The 14,736-nt window shown below is 41.1% G+C and overlaps 1 protein-coding gene across 4 annotated transcripts in view; it reads left to right on the top strand.

Annotated features, from left to right (window-relative positions):
- Nucleotides 1-14,736, top strand: part of PPIL3 (peptidylprolyl isomerase like 3) — a 116,919-nt gene that overhangs the window by 32,581 nt on the left and 69,602 nt on the right. For all 4 annotated transcript variants that reach the window (XM_044076646.1, XM_044076649.1, XM_044076647.1 and 1 more), the window contains one exon: nucleotides 13,242-13,299. In XM_044076646.1, the coding sequence (XP_043932581.1) occupies nucleotides 13,297-13,299 (3 nt within the window). In that variant the 5' untranslated portion in view covers nucleotides 13,242-13,296. The remainder of the gene's footprint in view (nucleotides 1-13,241; nucleotides 13,300-14,736) is intronic.

The raw sequence follows: 14,736 nt of genomic DNA, 5'->3' as shown, positions 1-14,736 counted from the left end.
CATATAGTTTGTAAAGCTGCCTTCTAAGTATACCTGCACATTGGAACACAACCACCAAATACACATTGCACACTCCTCAATCTGGTAGTTTGCAGAAGTTTAATATATTGACAGTGTAAAAGTCAGACTTCTGCTGTGGCACAAGTACTGAGTTCAGTTCATTCAAATGGGAGGTGTGCATCTGTGTGTCTGTGTCTATCTTGTCAGCATCCTACAGTTACCACTCCAGTCCCATGGATTGCTAGTAATTTGACATTTCCACATGCCTACACATCCCATTTCGTGTAGGCCTCCCAACATCTTCTCTGCAACATCCAGTGCTGATGTCCTCCATTATACATTGTCCTGCACTCTTGTAAAATCAGAGTTGTGCCATGGTGCTTGCCTGAAGTACAGTGTTATCTAGTCTGTGTACTTGGGGGTAGGGGTTCTGATCTCACCGCAGTCGAGTGTGTGTCTGTGTGTTTACACTTGCTTGACATTAGCTGGGGCACTGCTATTACCATCTTCCTCTTTCCAGAATCTGCTCATGTCATCAGCTGCTGATTGTGGATGAGCAGTATTTCCATCAAGACAGGATCCGAGACTGGCCCTTAGGCAGACATAAGTCACATCATTCTGTACGATAACAGATTACAGTGACAGGGCTTTCAGTCTATCCACATATATCATAGCATGGTTTGTAGGCCCTGTATTTTCTTGGTGAGAAACCCCTGTGGTCTTTCCAGCTGCAGCAAGTGTCTGGTGAGGTACACGGAAAAGGGAGCGTTATACTCTATTAGTGCTCTAATGAGGTTCAATTACGGTGCTGTTATTATCCTCAGATCTGGTGGCGATGGCCTTATGAGGTGCATGATGTAGCCTTTCCATACCACTGTGGACACTTGGTGGTCAAAGTTCAGATTGCTATCTACATGTGTTCTAGTTCTTGCACCACCGGGTTTCAGCAGAGGGGGGACTGTTGTCAATGATGTAATTAGCAGGAAATTCCACTTTGCAGAAGGCCAACATAATGATACATTTTTGCATTTATTTGTAGACTGTATGGCTTTGGCACCAGTCATTTGTGTTACCCCTGCTGTAGTACGTTAACATAATTTGTGGACTCTATGATTGTACCCAATGTGCGAGAATCAGCAAACTTGGTAAGCCAAAGTCTGTATATTTTAGCCTGGACTGTCACGGAATAGATTCTAAACAGTAAAGGGCCCAGCACAGATCCTTTGGTACGCCAGTGGTGACAGCTGTACTAGTAGAGGTTGATTCACCAACTTTCACAGTATGTGTTCTGTCAGTGAGCCAATTGTTTACCCATATAGTGACAAAAGGGTTAATCCCCAGCTGGGAGAGTTTCTCAATGATACCGGAGTAGGGGAATGTGTCCAAACCCTATGCCAGATCAAGATAGGCAGTATGCAATATCTTACTTTCATTTAGGCTTGTCACAGAGAATCAGTGGGCTGTGACACCATTATAGATCAACTGTAGTGTGACTCGGGACATATGCCTACCTGACAGAGTCAGATGCACACTTCAACACACCCTTCAGATGGACTATGTTCTCATAGAAGGGTGTACATCAACATAGATCCATCTGAGTGGGGGGGCAGCACCTGATGCATGCATGTATAGACATATCCAGAACATGTCATAATCGACCTTTTCCAAATGGACAGTACTAATATCCCGACTGTGTGTAACAGATATGTGAGTTAATGCTACATCCATGTCTGATGCATCTGTTAGATGCCCTCAACAAGGTCATTGAGGGCATACATGATAACACTATCATCCTGTGGGAACTTGACCAAGCCAAGGCATCTGACACAAATCCACACTGCAGTATTTGCTCAGCACTGTCAGATGTGGCCGTAAACACCTGTATCACCAAGATGGTAGACCAGTGGATCACATATGTGCATCTAAGTATGTTGAAATGTGTGAAGTGATCTATATCTCGGGACCAGTGATCAGATCCATACATTAGGTCTGTTTGCTAGGCCTTTTACTGTCCATTGTTTAAACCACAGACATAAAGAATGACATACACATCCTGTGCCCAAACAGCTGTCTTGAAGACTACAGATTGTGGGCAGTCATTGACTCCACCTGTTATATTAGTATAATACAGACACTATCAGCACACACCCTGTGCCCAAACGGCTGTCTTGAAGACTACAGATTGTGGGCAGTCATTGACTGCACCTGTTATATTAGTATAATACAGACACTATCAGTACACACCAAAGATTGCTATCACAGACTTGACAACACATGAGATGAAACAAACAAAAAAAAAAAATAGGGGGATTATTTACGTTATAAAAATAAATGCACAAACCAAAGAATGTAGGTATCATACCCTGTAAGCAGATCAGCTGATATGTGACCTCTGTCCTGGGGTAGATAGTCTGTGTAATGCCCACCAGCGTGTGGCCCCAGTAGTGACTACTCCCTTGTATGTAACACAGCTACTGACTGTATGATGGACATCCACATCAAAGGCCATAATACCTCCATAGCTCACAGCCTTCATCACACCAATAACTGAGCACAGTACAGCCTTCTTCATGCATCTCCCTACACATCTTCTGTTAATGTGTAACTGAAGTGTACCACCTTTGCCATGGTGAGCTCCCACACACCTGTTCCGGTGATGCACACAGTACACACATAGCTGTTTGACAATACTGATGGTATGGGTTACATTCGTGACAGTGTGAATTGTGCAGTGTATGCCATGCACACCAGTCAACTAGCCTGCATTGATCATAATATTGCATACAGATATAATGGTGTCCCTTCTGACATCTCCAGCAGATGTTAGTGTTAGGACAGTGTGCTTGACTTACTATCATAGATTGCTGACATGTCACAATAGTTGTACAAGTTTGTTTGTGCAGAACTATCTGTGATAACTTAGAATCACATATGTTGTGACATGGGATTACTGGTGGTATTATTCTGATATTGTCCATGATTGTGCATGCTTATTTTACTGTTGTTCTTGAGCCTGTAACTGTGTCCCACTTGTTGAAGACCTCTGCTGACATTAGTCACATTCAGCCAAATCAATTTGCACAGTTTCACAATATGCCCCCAACCCCAATTGTATGCAACATCCCTGATAGCTGTCCTCTCCATTGTTCATGTTAGGATGCTTGTATTGCAGAGACATCTTTTCCATTGTTATGTCAGCTTTTGTGACAAGTCACATAGTACACATTTTCAGCATGCAGTCCGTACTGTACCATGTTTATATGTGATTCAACAGTCTTCCATTTAAATGCCCTCCTCTGCAGTACATTACGATGTTTCACCTGTCCTCTTTCCCTGTGTTCATTCCTACAATTCTTCTGTGTGCTCCTATTCAATACCCATACTTTCCCTGACTGTTTATTTTAAATGGCTGTACATGTACCCTTACAGATTATTTACACACCTTTTGTACAGAATGCCTGGAATTGGATTCCACAATACTCTGCACTGTATACACTATCCTGTACTGTCTTTGGACCATGTACATTGCTACCTGATAACTCTGGCAATCATTGTGACATTCTGCACAATCCTGATAACCTAGTTTGCTCTAAGGTAAACAAGTTTGCTGTCTGTGTTGGATTACACTGTTTCCTGGCCAGTAACACTGTTGTCAGCCACAAAACCGTGTTCGTTTGCATTTAAATTTAGTGCACAGCATGAATATGCAATTAGCACTGCTGCTCACCTTGCAAGCATGTAAGCTCCTAGTAGGCTTTATTGAATCCTACCTTATAAATGCATATCATTTTATATCTGAAGGTAAAGGTATGGCTGAATCACTGGATGAAAATGCTTTAGATTTTCTGTCCATCCAGACGTGGTTATAAAGTTGTTATAAACAACTGCATTTCCATATTTTCTCTGGTAGCCACATCACTAAAATCTGTCTCACTAACAACAGAACTTCAAGAGCTTCCAGAAAATCATCCTTGCATTCTTGCAGATATGCTATAATCAGAATATTGACAGAATGCATCAATCTACCTGACTTTTACTGTACTTTCATATCCTTTCTCTGAGGTGTCAACAGTTTCTGCAGTTTACAGGTGCTTTCTGCAATGACTTTCCAAAGATGATTTACAAAGGCTTGTGCTCTCAACTTTGCCTTCCATACACAATCATGAAATCTTGGAAATTAAAACACTAAAGCAAGCATTTCTTTCTTATGTGCATATCTAGTTTCTGCATCCATCTCTTAATGCTCTTGATAAATAAGCAGTTAATTTGTCATTCTTGCAGTATTACTTCTCTATCTACAGTTTTGTTAAATTTGCATTATTTTTGTGTATGCTTTTATTGCTTCTGCATCTTGTAAAATGTGGTACTTTATTTGTATTGCCAACCCTGTTATTATTTTAGTTGCTCCTGTGAGCCTAGGTTATGGCTCTTTTTTGTAGTCAAATAGTAAATGTTTGTTTGTGTCTTTCGGCTTTTCCCGGTTAGGGGTCGCCACAGCGGAACTCCGGTCCGCTAATGATTGGCAGTAGATTTTTACGTGCTGACTTGCCGGGCCTAACACGCAACCTTCAACGCAGGACCGCCCATTCACGCATGTCGCCACACAGAAGATGCTCTAACTGAGAATCGAACGGGCAACGTCTAACTGTGAGGTGACAACGCTACCGCAGCACCACCACCGCAGTTCTGTTAGTCAAATAGCAAATGAATAAATATTATTTCTTTAATGGTTTGCATCTGATTGAAACAGCATATATAATGCTGCTTCAAAATATCTGGCAAGTACCTTTCTGTTTCTCATAATTCTTAGTTTGCCTCAGTCAATCAAGTCACATCCTGCTTAAAATATTTTTTTCAGAGGTACAGTTATAGATGACACATGAGGCATGGACTTAATATTATACCTTGCAGAAGAATTGCTTTAGTGAGGGGTTCTCTTTTGCAGTTTATGTATTTACATTAGTCCATATCTTGCCTGCATCTGGTTGTAGCCTGTGAGCCATGTATGTTGAAAATGCATACCATTTCTACCTTATACTTTGGTTTCAAACCTTGTGACCTTAACCTTTCTAGCAACTTAACTGTTCAAGTTTTATGCTGTTGCTTTATTGAATGTTAGAGTAAAATGTTGCTGATTTGTTTATAGTTCCAAACTCTTCAAAGCTTTCAATCAGAACAACTCAAGCTCTTTGCAAGACCTATAACACCAATGAAATGCAAAGCAGGTGTCTCAGAAATCTGCAATACTCCAGTGCACTGTTAACAAAAAAAAAAAACAAAACACTGCTTCAAACTAGCCTCATTTGGTTTCATACCTCTCAGCTGTCCATATTTTTGCCTTGTATTTTTGGTCTGCTTCCCATAAAGTTTGTGGTTTTCTGGCCAAAAAAAAAACAGAATTCAAGTCTCATTACCTAATGACTTGTATTTGAGTTTCAGACTTCATATTCTTCAGAAAATGCATACTAACAGAAATCCTGTTATTCTAGCAACTTTCTAACTTTATGAAAGGAACATTTAAAATCTATCCCTATTTTTGGGCCTCTGCACACCCCCATATCGTTTTAGCCTTTGTCCACATTTCTTGGGCTAAGAGATCGAGAGGTAGGTTTAGTTAGCATCCAGCAGTAAGAAGAAATTTGCATTAGGCATTGTAGCTATTGCTTCTGCTGTCTGCAGTAACATTCTGTCAAACACCATTTGATAAGATCTTTTGAGTCTATGTAGATTGCCCCTTTATCTTGCTTTGCAATAGTTGCCATGCTGTTAACACACTCTGTAAGCTCAGTTGTTGTTGTGTATTTCGGCTTTTCCTGGTTAGGGATCGCCACAGCAGAACTCTGGTCTGCTAATGATTGGCAGTAGATTTTTACATGCGGAGTTGCCGGCCCTGAATCACAACCTTCAACGAAGGCACGCCCATTCATACAGGTCTCCACACAGAAGACGCTCTAGCTGAGAATCGAACAGGACAACGTCATATTGTGAGGCGACTACGCTACCGCAGCACCACCACCGCAGTAGTCTGTAGTCTCAGTCTGTTTTAATAATACCTCCTAGTTGTTCCATATAAGAAAGTTCTTGCTTTAGTTTTTCTTTAAGAAGTATAAGGTACCCTGTGTAGTGGATAAAACACTAGTACATCTGGTAGTGATCTGATTACAATAGTTTGTCTTCACACACATTAAAATAATATAACTGGTTAGATACCCTAGTTTTTTACACGTTGCACATTCTGTTATTGTATTTGCAGTTATACTAAGAATTAAAAATATCTATGAACAGGAAAGTTATGCTGGCTGTCTCTGCAAATCTGCAAGAGGAATCGCACATTCTCATTGTACTGCTAATTCAGCTGTTTTTCCACTTGCATAGTTTGAATTTTATTAATCATGACTGTAGAGACACACTCATCTCTAACAAGTATACTGATCTGTGAGGTAAAGACCTTAACCACTGTGCCAGCTCCAGCCCTCCTCCATTACTGGCACGCTTTAACTGAGATAGCAGAGATGCTACTAGAAACAGAAACATGCAGAACTTTTTTTTTTTTTTTTTTTTTTAATAAGCACAGTTCATCAGTAGCTTAAGCTTGTGTCCTGCATGAGACAAAATGCAAAACAGGCTCATTTTTCTTGCAGTTCAGCACATTTTTTGAACTTTGCTGCAGACATTATGTCACACTCTGCTCCACCATTAATCTTTAATCGATGGATTTTAATTTATGTATAGTTTATTTAACTAGAATTCCTTCTCGGACTTTAATGCTTACAACACTCCGTTCTAACCTACCTTTGCCGAATATTCACTGTCCCTCCAGATTTCTCATCATTGCCTGATTCTTAACACACTAGCTGAAATTTGCAAAGATATATCGCAAAGCTGTGTAAAGGTTGCTCAAGAAAGAGCTATTGTGTGCCATGAGAAATGCTCATTGTACATGAATGCCCAGGATACTGCATGTCAGAGCACAGCCATATTCAGCTTTAGTAAAATACCCTGGAGTGACAGAAAAAAGGAACTATAGCTAATTGTGCGGCTGGCAGACTATCTCTATTAGAGTAGCAAAAACATGCAAGAGTGTAAGTATGCATCAGTAACAAAAACATGCAGAGTGTAAGTATGCATCAGTAGCACTCTTCCAACTCAAAGTACTACATTTAATATAAAGCTAGTTCATGTACCGTCCAGGGGACTGTGCCAGTGTATGGTGTCTAGTGAGAGTAAGCATTACAAAGTGCTATATTCTGGAAGAAATACTGCCTAAGAGGTGGCCAACATTTCAAAAGCATTATTACCACTGAAGAAAAAAGTATATAAGTCAATATTAAAGGGGAGAAGGCAAAGGAAACCACATAAAAGGGGATCAAATAGGAAAATGGCAGGAGGAAAACCACATAAAAGGGGAACAAATAGGAAAATGGCAGGAGGAAAGTGACTCCTTTTTTTTATATACATGTAGAGAAAAGGGATGAGGGGTATGTATAGCAGGGAAAATTTGGTATAGAAGAAGGGTGACGGATAATGTGTAGGGGCATTTGAGCAAAGAGAAATGGATGTGGTTTTGCATCCACACACACACACACACACACACACACACACACACACACACACACACAAAAGAATGTGTTGAAAAAGGCTGGGTGCAGTGAAAAGAGTGTGGACAAATAGTGATGGGGAGGGTTTGACTGTGCACAATGAATGAAGCAGGACACACTAGGAAAAGGGTCACACTAGGTAGGTGCACAATGAATGAAGCAGGACACGCTAGGAAAAGGGTCACACTAGGTAGGTGATAGGTTTATATGATCACCCCACAGGGGTTTTTCAGTGCAGCCCAGACTGCTGCCTCCAGTGAACTGTCACTAACTGGTGATCCCATTCCAGGAAGGCACTTCTAGATGTTGTCCAAGCCTCCAGTGACCTGATGGCCATGGCATGCCACTGCAGAGAATCTGCATCTCTTTGCAGGAGGACGTCTATCTGGCCAAGATGTTGGCTAACGTGACAGTCAACTGCACTGTACACCTCAGCATCAAGCATTTTGCTGCATCTGTGATTGGCAGGCCAAGGGATGTAGTTGCCCACATGAGTGTGTTGAGCCTTCTCTGCTGAGCCACTTACACCCGCCCCCACAAGCCACAACGGAGGGAGATGATGGCGAATGTGCATAGGTCTGTATATATGTCACATTGAGCTAGAAGGCAGATAGCAATGATGCCATGTCACACCTTTGAATTTTCTGTTCCTGCCTCCTATGATGTCCCACCCATTATGGAGATGCATCTCTTGACAAGCTGAAAGATGAAAGTGCACATATTAGTAGTACCATTTTAAAAAAAAAAATCACATTTGCAGTACATCTCTGAGCACTCTTTATACTTCAGTTTCCTCTTCCTGCAGATCTTTAGGGTTGTATTATTTCATGTCATTGTGTTAGTGGCAACATTTCTTGCCAGACTGCTGGATATCTGCAGCTTGATAAGCGTGAAGCTGTGGTTATTTCAGGCAGCCACCTTGTAGAAGGATTTCTCACACAGAATCTGAAGTTGCCACCTGAAATGTATGCAAAAGAAAAGCTTGGAATCCTTTACAGATACTGTGCAGGACCCTGTGTCTGCAAGTGCTACCAGTTATTTCTGCCTAGCCAAATGGTACTGCAAAATGGAAGCAACTTGTGTACAGTGACTGTGAATCTCATTCTGAGAAAGCATTTGCCACTCTGTTGTGCGATACACATTCATGCATCTACTTGCTGTACCCTGTTGGAAATTCGAGAGTGCACTATGGTTATCATGGATGAGCTGCTCATTGTGGCACTGCTGCAAGAGAGTAGAGGTGAGTGGTTTATGTTCATTCATAACAGGTGGCCTCATTCCTACATTTCCGTTAACTACTTGAATGTTACTTTTTTAAAGGATGTTGCCAATGGTTGCCTTAGTCAAGAGTCTTTAGAAAACCAACATTTTCAAACAGTTGTTTGGATTTTAACAGCTGCCATCCAAGACATACTAAGAAAAATATTTTGAGACAACTTGTATGTGCAGCCAGGATGAGTTCAGATGATTTGGTCTTTAATTAGAACTTGATAAACTTATACAAACATTTCTGGATAGAGGCTACCCCCAAGATTTTCTTTTTAAAATCGGGAAGGAAATTTTGGATGAGTGGGGTACAAAGTACAAACCTCTTTTAGGAGATGAAGTAGGTTTTGCAGCAATGACAATGCAAAGGGCTACTAAGTCTTTTACAAACTTGATGAGAGTTCACTTTGGTGAACGAGGCAGAGATTAAAGAGATTGTGTTGATATTCCATCTTACTGTGTCTTCTTGTCACTGTGTAGGCTACAAAGTCCAATGCTGCCCTTCTTTTTTTGATGTCTCTCTTATTCTCACCTTTGTGTCTGTGTGCTCCTTTTCTTTGACATGGATTTTGCTTACCCAAATTAGCCCTCTCCCTTGGGTACATGATATCTCCAGCTGTGGTTTCTCAGAGGTTCGTAGGTTCATAGGTGTGTACTAGGCTAATGGCCCTAGAACCTTTACAAGCCTAGCCCATAGGATTTCCCTGGCATCGTGCCACCTGACCTTAGTTCCCAGTGCCTCTGTCGAGTAGATCCACTGGAGGGATCCCCGGGGTGAAGTTTCTATTTCCCATCCACTCATCAAGATCTCTTTTGAAGAGGGCCAGTGAGGTGCTCAGTTTGACATGTATGGGTAGTCTATTCCATAGTATGGGCAGTCTCTGGGTTATGAACCTGTCCCTCCAGCATGTTCTGTTGATTGTGATAATGAGGTTGAGGTCTCTGGACGTGTGGTGCAGAGGGATTGGGATTTCTTTAGATGTAGCATTTCTAACAGAGCTGGGTCAGACATGGCTTTGTATGTCAAGCAGAGATCACCTCTAGGTAGCCGATATGAGACCGAGAATAGTTGGAGTTTTTTGAGTCTGTCTATATAGGAAAAGTGTTTAGGCCTAGTATCCTCTTTATGAGGTACTTTTACGGCCTCTCCAGTTGTTGCAGGAGTCTAGTGAGGTACGTAACAAATGGAGCATTGTACACTATGGTTGGCCTAATGAGGGAAGAGTAGAGGGAGACCATGACCTCTTTCTTCCTCTATGCAAAACCCTTCGTAATGAGATGTGCCACACAAAAGGACTTTCTGACCTCAGTGGCAACGTGGTGGTCAAAAGAGAGAATCTGTGTTCCCAGATCTCTTATAACGCCTTCTGAGTTGAGTGAACTACCATAGATGCGGTAATTCATGGGAACTGTGCTTTTCCCAAAGGGGATGATGACACATTTTGTCATTGAGCTTAAGGCCATGGTTCTGATACCAGTCATTGGTCTCAGTGAGGCCTTTATGTAGATTGTCAACATCACTTGGGGAGTTAATAATGGCTCCCAACTTGCAATTTACTGTGAACTTCCTTCATATTGGCCTGGACTTCTTTGAAGTAGATATCAAACAGGAGAGGACCCAGGACTGATCCCTGTGGGACTCCACTCATGACTGGCCTGCAGTCTGACTTGGAGTCAGCTAGTTTCCCACTGTGGGTTCTATCTGTGGGCCAGTTTGCAACCCACCTAGTGATATAGGGGGTTGATGCCTCTCAACCATCTTTCGCAGGAACTTCAAGCTATATAACCCATTAGCTCAATACCCCATTAGCTCAGTGTATCCTCTCTTCCTGTAGTATAAAGGGATGCTGGGAAATAGACGCATGAGATGAGGGTTATAGCAGACCACCAATGGACACTTTCAAGAGTAGCTAAAAATGAAGACTTGAACATCCATAGATGTCATGAAAACTAACTCCAGGAAGAACCTTGTCTTTCCTGAGGCAGTCATTTGCTCAGTTAAAGTGTAGCAGTCACTGACTGAAGCTTCTAGAAAAGTGACTTGAGGTAGTCTCTCAAGGGAGTGGGGGCAATAGGACAAAGTGGGGATTTGATATTGGGGCACATGTGACTTCATCCACATGTTGAGTAAAGCTTTCTTTAGTAGGTGCCCATTTACTCTTCATACCAGTTCAAAGTCAGGCCTTCAGACATTGGCAGGTTATAGAATATGCAGTAAATTTATGTTTAAGGTGTTGAGAATTCCCTCAAGCAAACCGAGGTCGGATGGTATACACCCAAGACAGAGGAATCTAAGTGGTGTGGCTAAGAAACTCTGTGATCCAGCAATAGTAGTTATCAAAGGGCTCCTCAAAGCAGACCAGCAATGAGGGTGCAAGGCTGTTTTGACTTTGTGGACCATGTACTCTCAGACAAGTTCTGAAATCTCAGTGTTTGTGAGGATCTCCTCTCCTCTCCCACCTGCTTGATAGGTCTTTCAGAGTCCATTTTCTTTCTAAATGTCTTTCATTAGTGGTCTTTGGGCCAGTACTGCCCTTGCTTCTTAACAAGTCCAGCTGGGACAGCAAAACTCTGAATGCACTATCAAATGCTGAAGATCCTGAGCTTGTGTTCTGTCCTTAACCGTTATGATTCTAAAAGATTGTGCTGCAAGGATTTCAGCAAAAATGTGCGGGGTGTGACCTGCACTACCCACAAGTTACCTGTGTAGAAACTGTAGAACTCAAACTTGTCTGTTTCACTGCTTGTTGAAATAACTAACTCTTCGCAAAGACCAATCAGGTGGCCCCAGCCTTTGCAGTATTTAGTCTTGCTTTTTGGCTGTACCTGTTATGGTATTCATCCTAACCTCGCCTGTACTATAAAGCAATATGCAAAGTATGATGGTTCCTCCTATCCTGAAGCCCAAGAAGCAATTTGGTCTTGGGATCTTTATGTAGTCCAGGGTGCCTATCACAGTCACTGACCTCTTCCTGTCCTTACCTGAACAGGTTCCATCCATCCTTCCATCCACTCATAACCTGATCAAATTCCATCCACAACCCCTTTTTCCCCTGTTTCTGCACTTGAGGTTGGGGTGTCACATCAACACTGGCCATCACCTACAGCCAGTGTTTACACAGTGCCGGGTGACTAGTTACAAAGAAACTGTCAAGTTGATCCTTATGGCCCCAAGACTTTGGTACAGGTGGATTAAATGACTGCCAAAGTACAAACAGCACCATCTACTGACTGCTGTGAAAGCTAATACAGCTTGACATCTGTCTACCCTCCTTTTTTTTAAACCAGCATTATTATTGAATTATCACTTATGACATAGGCAGTCATACCGTTATATAATGAAAACAAATCATATTGACATTCATTGTTAAACAGTACATAGCTCATTCATTTCCTGCCTTCCCTTAAACCTCATTCTTCCTCCAAAATACTATTTTGCATGCATTATTCCTACAGTCCCAGTTTTTGTATGTAATTTTCTCTTAAGCTTCTCTAAATAGAATCCCACTGCAGCGATTCATCCAAATTTTTATTTCATTGATTCACTTGAATTTGCTTTCCTCCACACTCCATGCAAAAAATATGTGAAAGGGCATTCTCCATTTTTTACCCCTCGTATCTACTTCCCAACCTTTTTAAGATTTTTTTAGGGAGATCATAAATCATTTCAAGGTGTCCATGAGCTCTGTAAGGAGGATTGTACAAATGGTTTTAAAGCTCATACAGGTCAGAGCTTTACCTCCCGTAGCTATACTGTCACGCAGTACATTTTGTATATTTACCCATACCTAGGCCATTGTCTCCACTGCTAAAGTGTAAACACTCCCTTTTTACCTCCACCTTGTAGTATTGTGTGTGTGTGTGTGTGTGTGTGTGTGTGTGTGTGTGTGTGTGTGTGTGTGTGCGCCCTCTGCCATGTGTGTGTGTGTGTTTCTTCTACATACTTTCCTCCATACTTGCCATTGACCAGACAGCACATTTCACCATACATTGTAAATACTTCAAATCTGATTTCGTTGCATGTTGCACGCATTCCTTGGACCTGTTTCATACTCTTGTCATCAGCTGGTAGATGTATTCTTCTGCTTGTAAAATGTACTGCCTCAAGTGGTGCTGAGCATTGTGTGGAGTTCCTGTCGTACTGCAGTACATACACAGTACCTGCGGTAGCTTAAAAGGTCCTTTGATTACTTCATCTGCCTGCTTAATGAGTGAATGAAGTGTACATACTTTTATGTTCAAGCAGTTTTATCACAGTGTAATTATTACAAACTGCAGAGTACAGGTGTAGAAAGAATAGCAATGCAAGTGCTGTGTGTTTGATATGACAGCACTTACTTCATAATAGAAAACTGTCTAATCTTTAACTTTCTGCAGGAATCGCACGGTGCTGTACTGAAGAAAGAAGAATTGTATGATGTATGAGTAAAATATGGTGAGTATTTTGATTTTGATAACAAATCTGTGAAGAACTGTGCAGCCTGAAGTACAAGAATGGAAGCCTACCTTTGCATTACCTTGGAGTATTGTACAGTGATTTTGGAGTTAGTTGCAGGGATGTCAGGGGCAAAGGCCTCACATTAGTGTTATTACAACAGGTTTTGAGATTTTTTCTGCAATTATTTGCCATTTGCACTTAACTCATTCATACCTATAGTGTTGATCACACTGTTTCCTGTTTCAGTCCTATAGTGCTGGTTGTCTGGGCTGCCTTGCCCCATTCATGTCTACAGCATGTGAAAGGCAGACCACACACACACACACACACCATTATTATTTCAGTTTTAATTTAATTGCAGTAATGCATTTGCAGTGTTCATTGCCGCACTTGAACAAAGGACGAGGAAATTTTAAATAAAGGATAGGTAAAAAATGTTTTGCATATTCAGTTTGAAAGACTTCTTGATTTTAAAATTCCTTTGACTCTGAGCTCCTGGCAATTGCTGTCCAGCCTGGCATCAGGCAGGAATATGACTCCTCAATGAAGTGCTGGCAGGTATAAAGGAGTTAATTTTTCATACCTTCAGACTTTTTTTGGTTTGGTGTTCATAATGGAGTGGTTACAGTTACACCTCTTTCATATTTGGATTTCACTGTAGAGAGCCTAATAAATTAGAATAATGCAGGGGCAGTGTACTCAGTTCTGTGTGAAGACCATTTTGTGTGGTCAAAGCAGCAGGGGTTCATTGTGATATATTAACCAATGTTTTTAAAAAAATTAGTTGTTGATGGCATTTTGGTGTGTGTGTGTCCAATGTCACAAAGTGCTTAATTCAAGTTTGGAAAAACTGTCTCTTATATTGCCACCAGACAGACCAATCTAGCACACTAAGGTCACATAAACAGTCTCTCTCTCTCTTCAAAATGTGGAAGCCAATAGTCACAAAGCATCAGCCATGTGCATTTACATTTCTGTGCATCAGTACGCAGCCAGTCACACACTTTTGTGAGAAAAATGAAATAAGTACTTAAGAAATTGGGTAATGCGGTTTGAAAACTAAATGTATAAACAGTAATACTTGTGCACAAAGTATTGTGAAATACTAAGTTTTGAACAGACAACTAGCATTAGAGGAACACTAAATGCTATTTTATTCAACTACACCACTAGTTAAAAACTTATCTGTCTACCTCTAACTTTTCTGACCATTTAGCAGTTGCAAAATTCAACCAGGAAAGATAGGAGCTCATTGATTCTGAGTTGCAGGCTGTCTCTCTCATTTGCAGTCCACATAATAACTTTCAGTACTGCACCTAGGCTTGAAAATATTTTTAGCATTATACATATATATTTTTCCCCTAACATATTTGTTTTTTCAATTGAATTATACAGGTTATAGGTCACATTAAAGGTGGGAAAAGTTTTGAAAAA

This window comes from Protopterus annectens, chromosome 7.part0 (genome assembly GCF_019279795.1).
Source record: "Protopterus annectens isolate FY-2018-M chromosome 7.part0, PAN1.0, whole genome shotgun sequence".
Taxonomy (NCBI): domain Eukaryota; kingdom Metazoa; phylum Chordata; order Ceratodontiformes; family Protopteridae; genus Protopterus; species Protopterus annectens.
This window is presented reverse-complemented; position numbering and strand designations above follow the sequence as displayed.